The 14,235-nt window shown below is 41.0% G+C and overlaps 1 protein-coding gene across 1 annotated transcript in view; it reads left to right on the top strand.

Moving 5' to 3' along the window:
• The window catches only part of Mybpc1 (myosin binding protein C1), an 89,776-nt gene that overhangs the window by 29,964 nt on the left and 45,577 nt on the right, over nucleotides 1-14,235 (top strand). The window contains exons 4-10 of the mRNA XM_085842577.1: nucleotides 1,145-1,183; nucleotides 2,110-2,145; nucleotides 3,720-3,833; nucleotides 5,599-5,747; nucleotides 6,597-6,714; nucleotides 8,659-8,710; nucleotides 10,737-10,793. Coding sequence (XP_085698703.1) covers nucleotides 1,145-1,183; nucleotides 2,110-2,145; nucleotides 3,720-3,833; nucleotides 5,599-5,747; nucleotides 6,597-6,714; nucleotides 8,659-8,710; nucleotides 10,737-10,793 — 565 coding nt within the window. The remainder of the gene's footprint in view (nucleotides 1-1,144; nucleotides 1,184-2,109; nucleotides 2,146-3,719; nucleotides 3,834-5,598; nucleotides 5,748-6,596; nucleotides 6,715-8,658; nucleotides 8,711-10,736; nucleotides 10,794-14,235) is intronic.

The following is a 14,235-nucleotide window of genomic DNA, read 5'->3' as shown; positions in this document are numbered from 1 at the left end:
AATGCCCAATCCAGCATTTTCCAACCCTCTCCGATTACTAATGTCTTCCACTGAGCAAGACCAAGTTTTATACCCAGGTGAATCTCCTCCTGAGTTTTGAAGTAATAAACACTAGAGTGTCGCTATGATTATGTTATAATATTTTAAAGAAATGGTAAGATTTATCCTTGGTTGAAAGTAATGTAGAGTCACTAAAATAGTATTTGTTGTAAATATTTGAGTAGATCACACAAAATCCTACCTTCTCAGTAATTTTTAAACTGCTTATAGTAAACATTCTGGGTACGTGGATCTTCGGTATACTATGTTTGAGGTCAACTAAGGTCCTCTGAGGTCCTATTTTGAAAAGTGTACAATGTATATTATTTATTCAAACCCTAGCCTGCATGCTTTGGGAAGGAAGGGTCAAAGCTTCCAATACTACCAGCTGCCTCTTTAAGCATGCAAAGTATGCATGTTGCTATACAGGTATGTTGGAAAGGGGCACACTTCAGTGTGCCTCTGAGCATTTAAATACTACACAACATATTTGGGGATTTATAAATTTGCATGAGAAATTTTTGAATCACATAGTGCTGGAAGGACCAATACCATCTTAGGGAAATGGCTGTGAAGTTATGAAGATGATGATCACTAAACTTAATAAAACTGATTAATTTATTTATACCCATCAACTTGAATTTCAGTTTCTTACATACAGACAGGAAACTCTGGGGTTCACCGGGTGAAAACAGTTCTCAAATAGTCCCTAAAAGCTTGCATGTCAGGGTCTAAATGAATATGATATATGAATAACATCTGCCATTGATTTCACCTATGAAATAAAAAAACTTGGAAACCCCCTCCATCATTTTCCCACTAACTTACAGTCACAAAAACTCTGGCATAGTTCCATTTAAAAAAAAATCTATTTTTTTCATTTGAATTATCTAGCTCTCACACCCATTTTTGTATTCTCCTTCTGTTTGGTTTGGGTTTTGCCCACACTCTCAAAGGTTACCAGCAGGTGTGAAGTCTCCCATGTTCACTCAGCGATTGAAAATGCTCTGTGTAGTCTCTCTCTTCTTTTCCAGACTCCTCTTCCCCAGGTTACTTGGATGAAGTTCTTCTCTCCTTGACTTTTTCCTCCTGTTTCTTGTTTCAGAGGAAGATGAGGCTTCTCCGCCAAGTGCCCTGCCTCCAGGTTAGGATGACTCCCCGGCCCAACTTTGAACTCATTAATTCATTGACCTATGGTAGCAGCAAAGACTCAGGGGAGCAAGAGGGGAGACATTGGCTTTAATGATGATTTCCATGTCAATCTCCCAAAAGGGAAGATTTTCTAGCCAGGTGTGGTGATGCATACCCATGAGCCCAATACTGGGGAGACCAAGGCAGGAGGATCTCAAGGCCAGACCAGCATGGGCTACAGAGTGAGTTTAAGACCAGCCCGAGTCACATCATGGTGACACTGTCAAGAGAGGGAAAGAGAAAGAGAGAGAAAGAGAGAGGGGGAGAGAGAGAGAGAGAGAGAGGAAGGAGGAAGGAAGGAAGGAAGGAAGGAAGGAAGGAAGGAAGGAAGGAAGGAAGGAAGGAAGGAAGAAAGGAAAGAAAGGAAGAAAGGAAGAAAGAAAGAAAGAAAGAAAGAAAGAAAGAAAGAAAGAAAGAAAGAAAGAAAGAAAGAGAGAAAGAGAGAAAGAGAGAGAGAGAGAGAGAAAGAGAGAAAGAGAGAAAGAGAGAAAGAGAGAAAGAGAGAAAGAGAGAGAGAAAGAGAGAAAGAGAGAAAGAGAGAAAGAGAGAAAGAGAGAAAGAGAGAAAGAAAGAGAGAAATAAATAAATAAATAAATAAATAAATCTTGGATATGATCATTTTAGGGATGAAAATGTTTATCATTCATTTTCATCTATATACACCCCTTATTTATATTTTTTAAATTGCATTATTGTCTTAAAGACAGCAGATTCTTAACAGAGTCTTTCACAGTTGAGATTCCACTCAAGCCAACTTGTAGTTTCCTTCCTCTATAACACAAAGAGATAGGGTGTAGGGGTGCCCCCAGAAGGTTGCAGCCACCCCCTTCCCTCCTTCCTCCCCTCTCCTGCATCTTCCAAATCATGTTTTCCTTCCAGGTTTGGGTAGTCGGGCCCTGGAGAGAAAAGATTCAGGTGAGCAAGCACGACTTGACAAGGCACCGGGACCCTGAGCTTATACAAGCACTAATGACTCTTTCCTGGGGCTGTGTTGATTCTAATCCCTGTTTTATTCAGTTTGTAGCCTTTACAGCAACCTTACTTTACATTTCCCCGGGTAAGAAAACTAATGTGTTGAGAGACAATTAACTTTGCATGATACAAGGCACAACATTCAAGAATCCAGCCACGTATTCCACAGATGAATTTGATACGGCATAATGTCATTTTTAACATTCAGCAAATAGCCAGAGGTCAGTCTTCCACTACTGAGATGTGGGAAGTTATAATCTACATCTGTGTATAATTGTAAGTATAACCATTATAAACATTTTCAAACACGTGTTATGGGCTGTAACTATGATTCTAAAGTCATTTGATCATTCATTCATTTAACAATCCGGTCCCATCACTGGCTGCTGAAGAACCCGTCAGTGGCACGGGCACTGCACATATAGAAGTGACACACCAAGAAAACTTCTTGTCTTCATATCCCTTACACAGATCCTTACACAGATGAGCACCACTCACGACTAGTAATAGCATCACAGACACAGCGTACTTTAACCTTAGCTCAGGAATTAAGAATGCATAATCAAGTGACTACCTGGCCTAACCTCCTCGTGGGTAAGAATTCTTAGTGCTGAGCATGACTGACACAGGAAAACTAAAACAATTCAATGTGCACTTCCCTTCTTCTTATGAACCATGAACAAGTACAGAGTTGTTGACCCATGCATTTCCTCCCAGTCATCAAGTGTCAACAACAGAACTCTGCCTGCACTTGGCTCCGAGAGAGAACATCACCACAGTCCCCTGCTACCTAACCTCCACACTCCCCCATGTCAACTTTGCATCTCCTTGCAGACTAGAAGATACAAACAAGCTTCTCTTTCAGCTTGTCTCTCTTTATGGGGAAGCTCCGACCAGTTTCTTCTCCTCTCTCTCCTTTTTGATTTGTTTGGTTTTGGTTTTGTACTTTTCTTCCTTGCAGGGCAATCCCATTCATGGTTCTTTACATCTGTCCCTGCAGGTCATGACCCTGTAACTTACTCTCCTCTATGTAATTTCCCACCGAGCACAATGCGGAACCTAGAAGTGGGAAACCAGGCTTGGTTCTCTGACCTACGCTGGGCAGTTTACCTGTAAAGTGACCTGCTCTTTGGTTCCTCCAGATTCTGTTGTATAGATTTGGCCTTAGAGTCAGCCATCGGGAGTGACACCTCCACTGCCCTGTGAATTTCCCTGCCTCTGTCTAGATAGTGGGGAACAGGGAGAATACCAAAACCAGCGAACAACCTACCTACCAAGTTTTACTATTCCAGGAATTAGAAAATGTTCCTTTGTCTGTCCGTGGAAGACCCATCCTGTAAGAATGAGAATCTGTCCCTCTCCACTGGTGGTTGGTGGGGACAAGGGAATGCTGTCATTTTATCTAGGTTTATTAAACAAGACCAAGACTCAGCATGAAGGAGAACGGCAAACACAGGTAAGTGAGCCTGAGGAGACCATGGCCCTGAAATGACCCTTGCCTTCCTTTCCCCTTCCAGAATGGTCTCTTGGTGAGTCACCTGCTGGCGGGGAGGAGCAGGACAAACAGAATGCCAACTCCCAGCTATCCACCCTGTTTGTTGAAAAACCTCAAACTGGATCGGTGAAAGTTGGTGAGTATCCTCCCAGAATCCTCCCCGTTTCCACATATCACAAAGGAAGTCATTTTAATGGGAGACTTCTGTAGCCATGAGACCATTCTTCATATTCATGCCATCCCAAAATATTTTCAGTACCTCCCAGGAGATCTAGCATCCCATTATTCCACACTCCCTCCCCCACTCCCCAATCCTAGTCTTCCCCCCACTCTCCAATTCTAGTTTTCCCCCCACTCCCAAAGGAAAACCTACCCTGTTTATTTTATACAAATTATGCACATGGCCTGCTGCATTTGGACTCTTTGGATTAGCATAACATTTCTGAGGCCCACACCTGTTGCACTATCAATATTCCTTGTTATGATTTAACAATAGTCCACTGTACACAAATTCTACTCCATGTATTTTATAACCCCAGAAGATGGGTAGTAGTTATTGTAGTAATTCTTAGCACACAGAAGCTCAGTATCTGGACCCTAAAGCCAACCTGAGTGGGTCTAAAATGTTGGTTCTGTTTCTTGCTAGTAGGGCAGAGCATTTGGCCTCATTACACCTCAGTTTTTTCTTGTGTAAAATGAGAATAAGTAATGAGACCTGCCTCTGAAGCTCTGAAGACCGGTGTCTGCTATCACCATGACAGGACTCACACCAGAAGGTGCTTCGGGTAGCCACACCTCTGTACACGTGCTAGATGAGCTATTCAGTGTGATAAAAAAGGGCAGCTGGCCAGAGAGATGTTACAGATGTGGAAATTTTTATTCAGAAATGTTCATTACATACTATCAGGTTGTCCCAGAGACAGTATGCCATGTGAATCCACATAAATTATAGCTTAAAGACAGGAATAGACAAGAGTTAACCAAACAGATAACCACAATGGCCACACGCTATGAAGGAAATAAACAGAGCACAGAGATAGGAGAGATCTGAGGCGCTCCTGGATTTTAATTTGGCAAATTCTAATGCTCAGAATCAGACATGGATATCAAGCAGATATTGCGCGAATGAGTATATAACTAACTGTATCCCTGCGTTTCCTCCCTCGAGCCTAGTGTACAAGCAGAAATGTTGGCTCCTTGTATGTTCTTGTAAGGTATTGAGATACTGGGCTACTGGCCAAGGTGCTTCTGATGTCCCTAGGGCCTAATCAGTGACTCCATTGTCACTTCAAAGGAATTGGTCTACCTCAGTCACAACCCTGTAATTACAGGCATCCTATCCTCTTGAATAATACAGATCTGTATTTCCTTTGTGTTTTTTTTTTAGTCCACATAAATGCAAATCCACATATAAAGATTTCATTCCACCCATTTCTTCATTCCATTTTTTCTGATTCAAAATTTTCAAGTGGACTGGGGTTATGGATCAGCAGTCGAGCAGTTGTCTAGCATGCACAAGCTTCAGGGTTCAATTCTCAGTGAGATTGTGCGTGTGTGTGTGTGTGTGTGTGTGTGTGTGTGTGTGTGTGTTACTGAGTATATATTATTTTATGTAATATATATTACTTAGTAAAAATTATAGAGACAGACATACATGCATACACACACACACACACACACACACACACACACACACACACACACTTCCAAAGCAGATCAGATGGACTTTCCTAAGACTTCAAGGATACTTACCACACAGAAGCATGATCCCCCATCGTGCCATTGTGAACACGTAAGCCCTGCTCTATACAGAGCAGACCTGCATCAACTCCTTTCAGCTGAAAGCAAGACAAGCAGCAGTTTCTAAATCCCAGATGAAATCCTTCGTGCTTTTTTTCTAGGTGCAAACATTACCTTTGTAGCCAAAGTTAGGGCTGAAGATCTTCTTAGAAAACCCACTGTCAAATGGTTCAAGGGGAAATGGATGGATCTGGCCAGCAAAGCCGGGAAACACCTGCAGCTGAAGGAGACCTTCGAGAGGCAAACTCGGGTACGGTCCTGAACCCCTGGCTCATCCCTTCTGTCAGGGTAGAAAGATATTTCAGGCTCCTGCATGGTTCCCCCCCCAGGGAATACATTTCCATTCACCCCCCAGATATCAGACACTGACATCAAAGACAACGTCATCAAAGAAAAGATCCCATCTAAGTCCAGCTTGGTGAACCAATGAATCCATTGGGGTTATTTCTAGGAGCATGACAAGGTGTTAGCTACAGCATCGTGAGAAAATCAGGAGCTACATCATGAAGAGCCTTGCCCCAGCGTGGGCAATGATTCACAAAAGCTGCATCACTCAAGTCTCCCAACTGACGGACAGCTACACTGCTGCAGATTACCCTCCCGCTCAGTCATTGTTTACTGGTTGGGTATCCACAGGGAGGGGCCTTGTGAACCTTATGGGTTTTACAAGCTTTGTGAGTCTCCCCATTCCCTCCATGAGGGAATGTTAAGAAGGCATCATCTTAAATAAATAAAAAATATCCAATAAAAAAGAAAAAGAAAATAAAAGCAAAACAGGGAAAAGGGGGGGGGGCTTCATCTTGTGATTGGCTTGTGCTGGTGATTCACAGCTACCCTAATTCAAAATGACAATGGTCGGGTCTAACCCGGAGGAAATAGCTACATGACACAAGTTTGATTGTGAGAGATTTCAGTCCTATGTCTACACACTGTTGTAACTGTCTGGCTGTGTCTAGATGCTGTCGGGCACATTCACCCTTCATGTCCTGGATATAGATACAGTCCCATCTTTATACCACTACTGAGAAATGTGTTAAGGAAGGTGAGCACCTATCTCAACCACCAAGGCCAGGCTAAGTTTGGATGCTTTTTGTTGCAGGTATACACATTCGAGATGCAGATCATCAAAGCCAAAGAGAACTACGCAGGGAATTATAGGTGTGAGGTCACCTACAAGGATAAATTTGACAGCTGTTCGTTTGATCTTGAAGTCCATGGTAAGAGAGCCATCTTAGCTGGATAAATGTGAGTTTTCACAAAGTGGGAAGGGATGAGGAAGAGAGTTCTGTGATGCTCTCAGGTTTGGGTTTGCTTTATTTCATTTATTTAATTGTGTTTAAGATTATGTCTTTCTGATTGTGTTGTATTTAGTAAGCCTAGTGAAGCAGTATTAACTCTTGCTATTAATATTCCTTCAGACCCCCAGAGAAGGGTGATGCTGTTTTTCTAATGATTTTATCTGTTGCATGGGCCCCTTCTTCCACTGAGGTTTGATGATAAAACTATACAAGGATGTCAGGATGCCAGGCCAGAGATGTTCTCTTCTAGTAACTAAATGTCCCATAACAGAAATTCTCAGCCCATGAGTTCTGTGAACTGCCCAAAGAAAACACAATATGGAAAAATGTTAGGGTATATTGAGGTTGAATTAAACCTCCCTTTTTATAAACATGCAAATAGAAAATCAGCTTGCCAGCAACAATCATGAATTTAGGATGAGTTCAAGGTTGATTTGGCCACACCAGGAAAACAAAGCCGGTATTATTTTAACTGGGATTCTTCACATGAGTGGAATTGAGTTTTAGGAAGCAATCCTTTTCTCTAGAACCTACTGTCTGTTGCACATGTGCAGTGGTGTCATTAGTCATGAGTACTGCGTTTCAACTTGGATCCCTCTGGATCCGGGTAACAAGGATTATGAAGACTCTAGAAACCGCATCTTGTCTTACTTGAGTGTGTGTGCAAAGGGTCATGGCTCAGTGCACAGAGCGGAAGGGCAGGCACACAGAAGTGTTTCCTGCAGCCAAACACTACCTAGACAGATTGAAGAAGTATGAGGAGGTAAACTTTGTCCTCATATTAGGATGACCTCTTCCAGGAAATTATGTAGACAAGCTGGGTGTGAAACATGCCTGGACCACTAAAGAGACAGAGTCAGGAAGACTACTGAAAGTTTGAGGCCACCCTGATTTATAGAATAAGTTCCAGACCAGATAGACCTATGGAATAAAATTGTCTCTAAAAAATGAGAATGAAGGAATGAAAGAAGGAAGGGAGGGAGGGAGGGAGGGAGGAAGGAAGGAAGGAAGGAGGAAAGTAGGTATGGAGGGAGGGAGGGAAGAAGGCAGATTGAGGAAGGAAGTCAAGAAGGAAGGAAAAAAAAGAAAGGAAGGGAGGTAGAGTGAGGGACAGAAAGAAAGGGAAGGGGGAGGCAGGGGGAGAGAGAGAAAGAGAGAGGAGAGGACAGAGGAGGGGAGGGGAGGACAGAGGAGGGGAGGGGGAAGGGGAGGGAAAGAGGGGGGAAGAGGGGGAGGGGACAGAGAGGAGGAGGGAGGATGGGGGAGGAGAGGGGAGGAGAGGGAAGGGGAGGAGGGGAAAGGGAGAGGAGAGGAGGAGGGAGGAGAGAGGAGGAGAGGAGAGGAGAGGGGAGAGGGGAGGAGAGGAAGCTATGCCAATGATCTGGAAAGGGCATAAAGTTCTCATCCTGCAAGATGTCAGATGTCAAGCAGATACAAAATGATCACGGGTGGTCCCTCACTGTAAGGACCTCTAGTACCCAACTGGGCTGCATCCCTCCAGCCAAGCATGTCTAAGAGTCTCCTGGGAAATTTTTTCAGAATTCTGTTATTTGGACTTCCCTCCATGATTGATCAAAAATCTCTGTCCAGAAAGATCAAGTAGATGCATTTTAAAAGTTCTTTTTGAAGTAGTGGGCAGTCAGGCAGCCAGAATGACAAGTTGCCTCTGAAGTCTCCCTGTTGGCTGTTCATTTAGGGGACAAGCAATGGCGATGTCCTGGTAGCTCAGCCACCCAGGAGGACAACGTCTCCTTTCATCTGCTGCTTTTCTATCTGGAGAACTCTCCACAGTCCATGACAGAACCAAATACAAAATTGCCTTCTTAATTGTCATTCACTGTATTGTTTTCTTTCTTTCCAAAGAGTCTACTGGGACTACTCCAAACATTGACATCAGATCTGCCTTCAAAAGAAGGTAATTTCATAGTGGGAATCCAGATAGCTCTCCTATAACTCAAAAGTCCATTTCACTGCAGCCAAATGTGTCATGTATTTAATTGTAACTATTTTACAAAAGCTGTGAGCTTAATACCCAACCAACCTTATAACTGATAATTTCTTGGGGAATTCGTGTTAGAGTGGTAACTCCATTCTGCAGACCTCCTGGTTATCTTAGATTATCCATCTACTGAGCAGTGATTTCATCCTTCATCACCTTGTTTGCCACCAAATGGCCAAAAGAGACACAGGAAGAAACACTGCATACAGCGCCGGAGCTGGAAACTTCCATTTCTATTTCTTTTTATCAAGTATAGAGCTACGAAACAAAGTGCCCCACCCCGATTATAATTAAGAAGCTACTTAGCAAAGTTATTACTGTAGACTGTTGGATTATCTGAAATAAATAACTGCTAGACCTTCTGGTGTTCAGAATGCTGAAGAAAGGAATAATTTAGATACCCATTTAATTAATTTTTCCAGCTACAAAGACTGAAAGATCCGGGTGGGGGGCAAGAAAGAAAAAATGATATTTTTTTACTAGCCTCTGAGAAATGCAACTGCCTGCTTCTTCTCATGATGCTGCCGTCCGTGCTTGAAGATGCCAGAATGTACATTTTTCGAATGAGGACAGATGTTTTATTCTTCTTAAAACTGACTCTACCCACTATTTTGTTGAATAAGAAAAGTTATCCTAGAAAATAAAACGTGATTCCCTTTACTATAAGGTAATGATTTTGTCTGATTAAAAAGACATACTTCCTGTCTAAAATATCCAGAAATACAATGTTTAGTGACTTTTGAAAAATATTATATATTACCCAATCAATTGATGATATTTTTTAACTTGGGGGAAAAAAAGATCCTCAAACTTTCAAATCCTCTTACTGCCGTCTGTCCCATTTCCCCCTAATGCTCTGTAATAAGCAATAAACTGGTCTAAGCACGCTCATAGCACATACAGGTATGTCTTAAGAGAAATAGTACTGTTTTGTGCTTTGAAATCATAGAAATGTGTTCACTTCAAAAAGTCCTCAGCCACCTGCTAATAGAAAACCTGAAAGCTTGTTCATCGGGTTTCATTTCTTAAGACTTACATGTTAGACACACTGTTTTTAAACCCACAGACTCTTTTCTTAGAAACTACAACTAACATCTGCAAAGAGCAGGAAACAAATTCTCCATTAAAAATTAACCATGTAAGTAAGTGCATACATAGTACAGTTTAAATGCCAGCACCGCGGCTTCTTAGCAAGTCAGGACAGCGGCTGCATGCCTGATGTAAGATGCGTTTCTCCACAGGACATGCCTTAGGCAGATCCTAAGAAAGAGTTCATTAGCAACTCAAGAGAGAACATTTTTCTTTGAAAACTTCACTTTAAAAGGTGCTAGCAGGAAAAACATAAATGACCTACTGCACACAGCGGTCTCTTTAAAGCAGAAAGAAATGCATCTTCTAGAAAGCGCTACAGTGAATAGCTCCATTTGTAAGCCCGGTTGGCATCGCTTATCTGATTCATCTATTCCTGGGCATAGAGGATGCCTTTAGATATAAGGCTGTGCCCTTATATGTCTGACAAGCAACCCTTTGTCCTTCAAGCCAATCTCTGCCTTCCACGGTTAACAGAGATCAGCTAAAGTCCTTTGCTTTTTACACAGCTTTCTTTCCAGAGCCCCTAACTTGCAAAAACAAAGTACTTTGCATTGCTTGCCTTCAGTGCATTTGTGTTATCTGGTTTTTAACACAAATCCAAGCAGTTTCATATACATGCAATATACATTGTATGTTCTACAACCATTCAGTGACACAAGCTCCCGATATCTCCTTTTCCACAAGGATGTACTCCAAAAACGTACAGCGTCACTTGTGTGAAAAGAAATAGTCTGTGTTGATTTAGTCCTCGTGTGCCGGTCCAAGATTGCATATACATTCCGTGTAGAGTGTTCATGGGGGGAACGCGTCTCTGTGTCTGCATTAAACACTTTTCTTTTGTTAATGACAGTGGAGAAGGTCAAGAAGATGCAGGGGAACTTGACTTTAGTGGTCTCCTGAAACGTAGGTGAGAATCAAGTGGCGCGGGGAGGCACTGTGGCCTGGATCTTTTAGACCCACCCAGAGAAGTCAAATTTCAGCTGAATGCTTTCAAAAAAAATTGTCATTTCTTAATATGCATTTCGCTTCTGGAACATAACAGCCAACTAAGAGAGAGAGAAAGCAGCGACAAGTGCAGACTAACGTGGTGCCTTGGTGCTTCCTAAACTTTCTGCCTTTGTGTTTGATGAGTTTCAGTGTATTTTCTTAGTCGAGGGTGAGGAAATTTGATAACTGAGACATAAGGCTTAAATGCCCAGAAACAGCCAAGACTACATCCGTTTCTCTTCCATGACTGGATAAATACACCGTTTGTTCTACCTTTGATTTTTTGACAGTTGACTGAAGATGACAATTATACATTTTGGGCGGTTTGGTCTTTGCAATAGGCAGATTCACTTTGATATATTATTTATGGCTCATATTAAGACATTATTGATTTGAAGACATGCTGATTGATATTTCATTAGACACTACCTAGACGAATGATTTTTTCCTAAGTATTTTATTATGACACAGTGTTGATTATAAGACACACCCTTATTCCAGAGATGTTTAAAATGCCATCCTCTAGATGTACATTTTAGAACTAATGGAACATAGTAGTAAGCAGAAATAAAGTTATCACTCATAGATCCTTGCTAGTGTTGTCTTGTGTAGTAGAACATCCAGGATAGCCATATGGAGATTCAGCATATAGCCATGTTATAGGGTTTTTGTCCATATATGTATACATAAAACATTATATAGTAGACTATATTACCCTATATTATGTGTTATTTGCAACTATAAGACATTTTCTATAGTGAAAAAAAAACAAAAGAGAAAGTGTTATTTATAGGGACTATATTTTATCTAAATTTATCTAAATATATATTATATTTATATATTTATCTAGATTTGTGAGTAGATAGTAAACTTATTAGTCTTAATAATAATTATAATTTTGGCATCAGTTTTCATTCAGCTTTTCAGGTTTATCTTAAAAATAATTTTAGTTCTCTTTTTGACATTAGAGGGACAGTACAAATGCTCTTGAAAAATTATAAAGTCTTAAAAAAGAAACTGGGCTTGTGTTCATATTCTCAGTTTCGCTGGATGGCTTTTTTCAAGTTAACAGAATGAAGGTTTCAATCAGAGTCCCCAACATACAGTTAAAAGACAGAAACATTAATCTGTGTCATTTACTAATTAGTGATAAATATTCATCCATGCACGTGGTAATATCAAACACATCATTTTGATATTTCAACCATTAGTTTAACTAATATTAATTAATTCCCAAAGTAGATTTAAAGCATCAGTATGTGAATTGTCAGCCTCAAGTGAGAAGCCAGGGTCCTGAGCCACTGAGCCTCTTAGACAGAGTCACTTTGGAACAGGTAAAGCAGAGACCCAAATTCAAGTTTCTTTTCTTTTTTCTTTCTGGGTCAATACCGTCCCTGTGGCTCCAGGTTAGAAACGGAACCCAAGTCTGCCCCAAAGACTAAGACTGCCATTTACAAAGTGCATCACACTGTCCACTACAAAGGAGGCACACATTACTCAACTGGAAAATGCCAACTGCTTTCTCTGTAGAAACTAAAGCTAGGTAATGTCCCAAGAAATAAAGCATGGTCTCATCCACAGAGAAGAATAAATAAATATTTCTATGCTAGCATGACAGACTTAAATCTCAACACCAAGAGGTGAACTATGGTCATAAAATGAAAATAAACATCCAGTATTATTGATCACACTCACTTGACAGTGTAGGATTTACGAGGGGACTTTGGTTAAAATGTATGTCCTCTTTGAGTGGACTTTCCACATTTGTGCATGAGAAAATAAACACTAATAGAATTGTAAAGATTAAATTAAATATAACAGGTAGCAGAAACCATGCACTTCCTAACAGTTTCTTTTAATGCATTTGTCTTCATACAAAGTCCACGTGCATGCACACACACATACACACATACACACACACACATACACACACACACACTTATTCCTGAACACATAGACAGGCATGGATATGTGAATACACACAAGCACACACACATATGCATATACACATGCACACATACATGCACGCATACACGAGCACACATGCATATAAACACACAGTCATACACGTGTGGATACACACACGTGAGTACAATCAGGATATGCTACTGTAAATTTAGTGCCGTGGTTTGAATTAAAAAGGAAAGGGGAAGAAAAACATAACAGGCTGTTTCTACCAACAATTTGCATAGGGAAGAAAGAGGAATCAAATTATATAGCCCAAATAATTAAGGGGGGAAATGAGTCCTGGGAAAAAGGGCAGCAACTATGTCTCCAGTTCTCATTTCCATTACACCCTTTAATTAAGGCTCAAGCTCATTGGATTGTTCATGTAAGACCGTGTTCATCTAATGTATGTGTACTAACCCACCGTTATAACCACAGAAGGGTGTGTTTCTTACTAAGTCGTGGTTGCATGTGTTCTCGTTGTGGTCATGACACATGGTTACCCTTTGTACTCCTCTGGAAGTGTGTGGTAAAAGCTCTATTGGAATGAATAGTAGAACCAGTATCCTGTGTACAGAAAGTTCTCCCTTTGCATATGAAAGCCAGCTTATTTCAATATACACTAGATGAATCAGGACTAATCTTTGGGGCAGTATTTCATTATGGGATTAGACCTTTATAAATACTTAGAAGCCTTATTCTACATAAAATTTCTATAAACCTTTTTGTGGTTCATGGACACCATGAATTTATAGAAATTTTTCATGTAGCGAGAAGTACAGCCAACACCATACAGGTCTATCCCAGTGATGCGAAGGAATCCAGACTCTGGATTTCTCTCCCCACTGTACTTCAGTTAAACACACAGTGTCCTGAGCAGCCACCATGATTAGTAAAGATACCTCTGCAGAAGACGGCTTTGACCTTCCCATTCCTCCAAAATAAATGCTTCTGTTTAAATTGGGGGATGCCATAAAGTGATAGAAAAAGAAGAAGAAAAAAGGGTCATCCATGTCCACGTACAAACTTTGATAAGGAGCACAGTGGAAAAGTACATCTCCTCACACTTCAGTAGAGGATGGAGAGGATGATGGACTGTGAGTCTACTCTAGGAAACAGTGAGCATTTTTACTGGTTTCCCTGTAAATCTTCACCTCGTGGACCTAGTAGGTCTCATTGTTTCATTGTGTCTCTTGTAGTTATTTAAATTATAATAAATATTGGGAGTGTAGCTTAGTGGGGAGAGTGTTTGCCTGGCATCTACAAGGCCATGGGTTTGATTATCAACACCACATAAACTGGGCATGGTGGTCCACATCTGTAGTCACAATACTTAGGAGGTGTGAACAGGAGGTTCAGAAGTTTAAGGTCATCCTTGGCTACATCATAAAGTCAAGGCCAGCCTGGGCTACATG

Source organism: Mus caroli, unplaced genomic scaffold, assembly GCF_978045245.1.
Source record: "Mus caroli unplaced genomic scaffold, Mus_caroli_1 scaffold_9, whole genome shotgun sequence".
Taxonomy (NCBI): domain Eukaryota; kingdom Metazoa; phylum Chordata; class Mammalia; order Rodentia; family Muridae; genus Mus; species Mus caroli.
The sequence above is the reverse complement of the archived record's forward strand: the minus strand, read 5'-3'. Positions and strand labels throughout refer to the sequence as shown.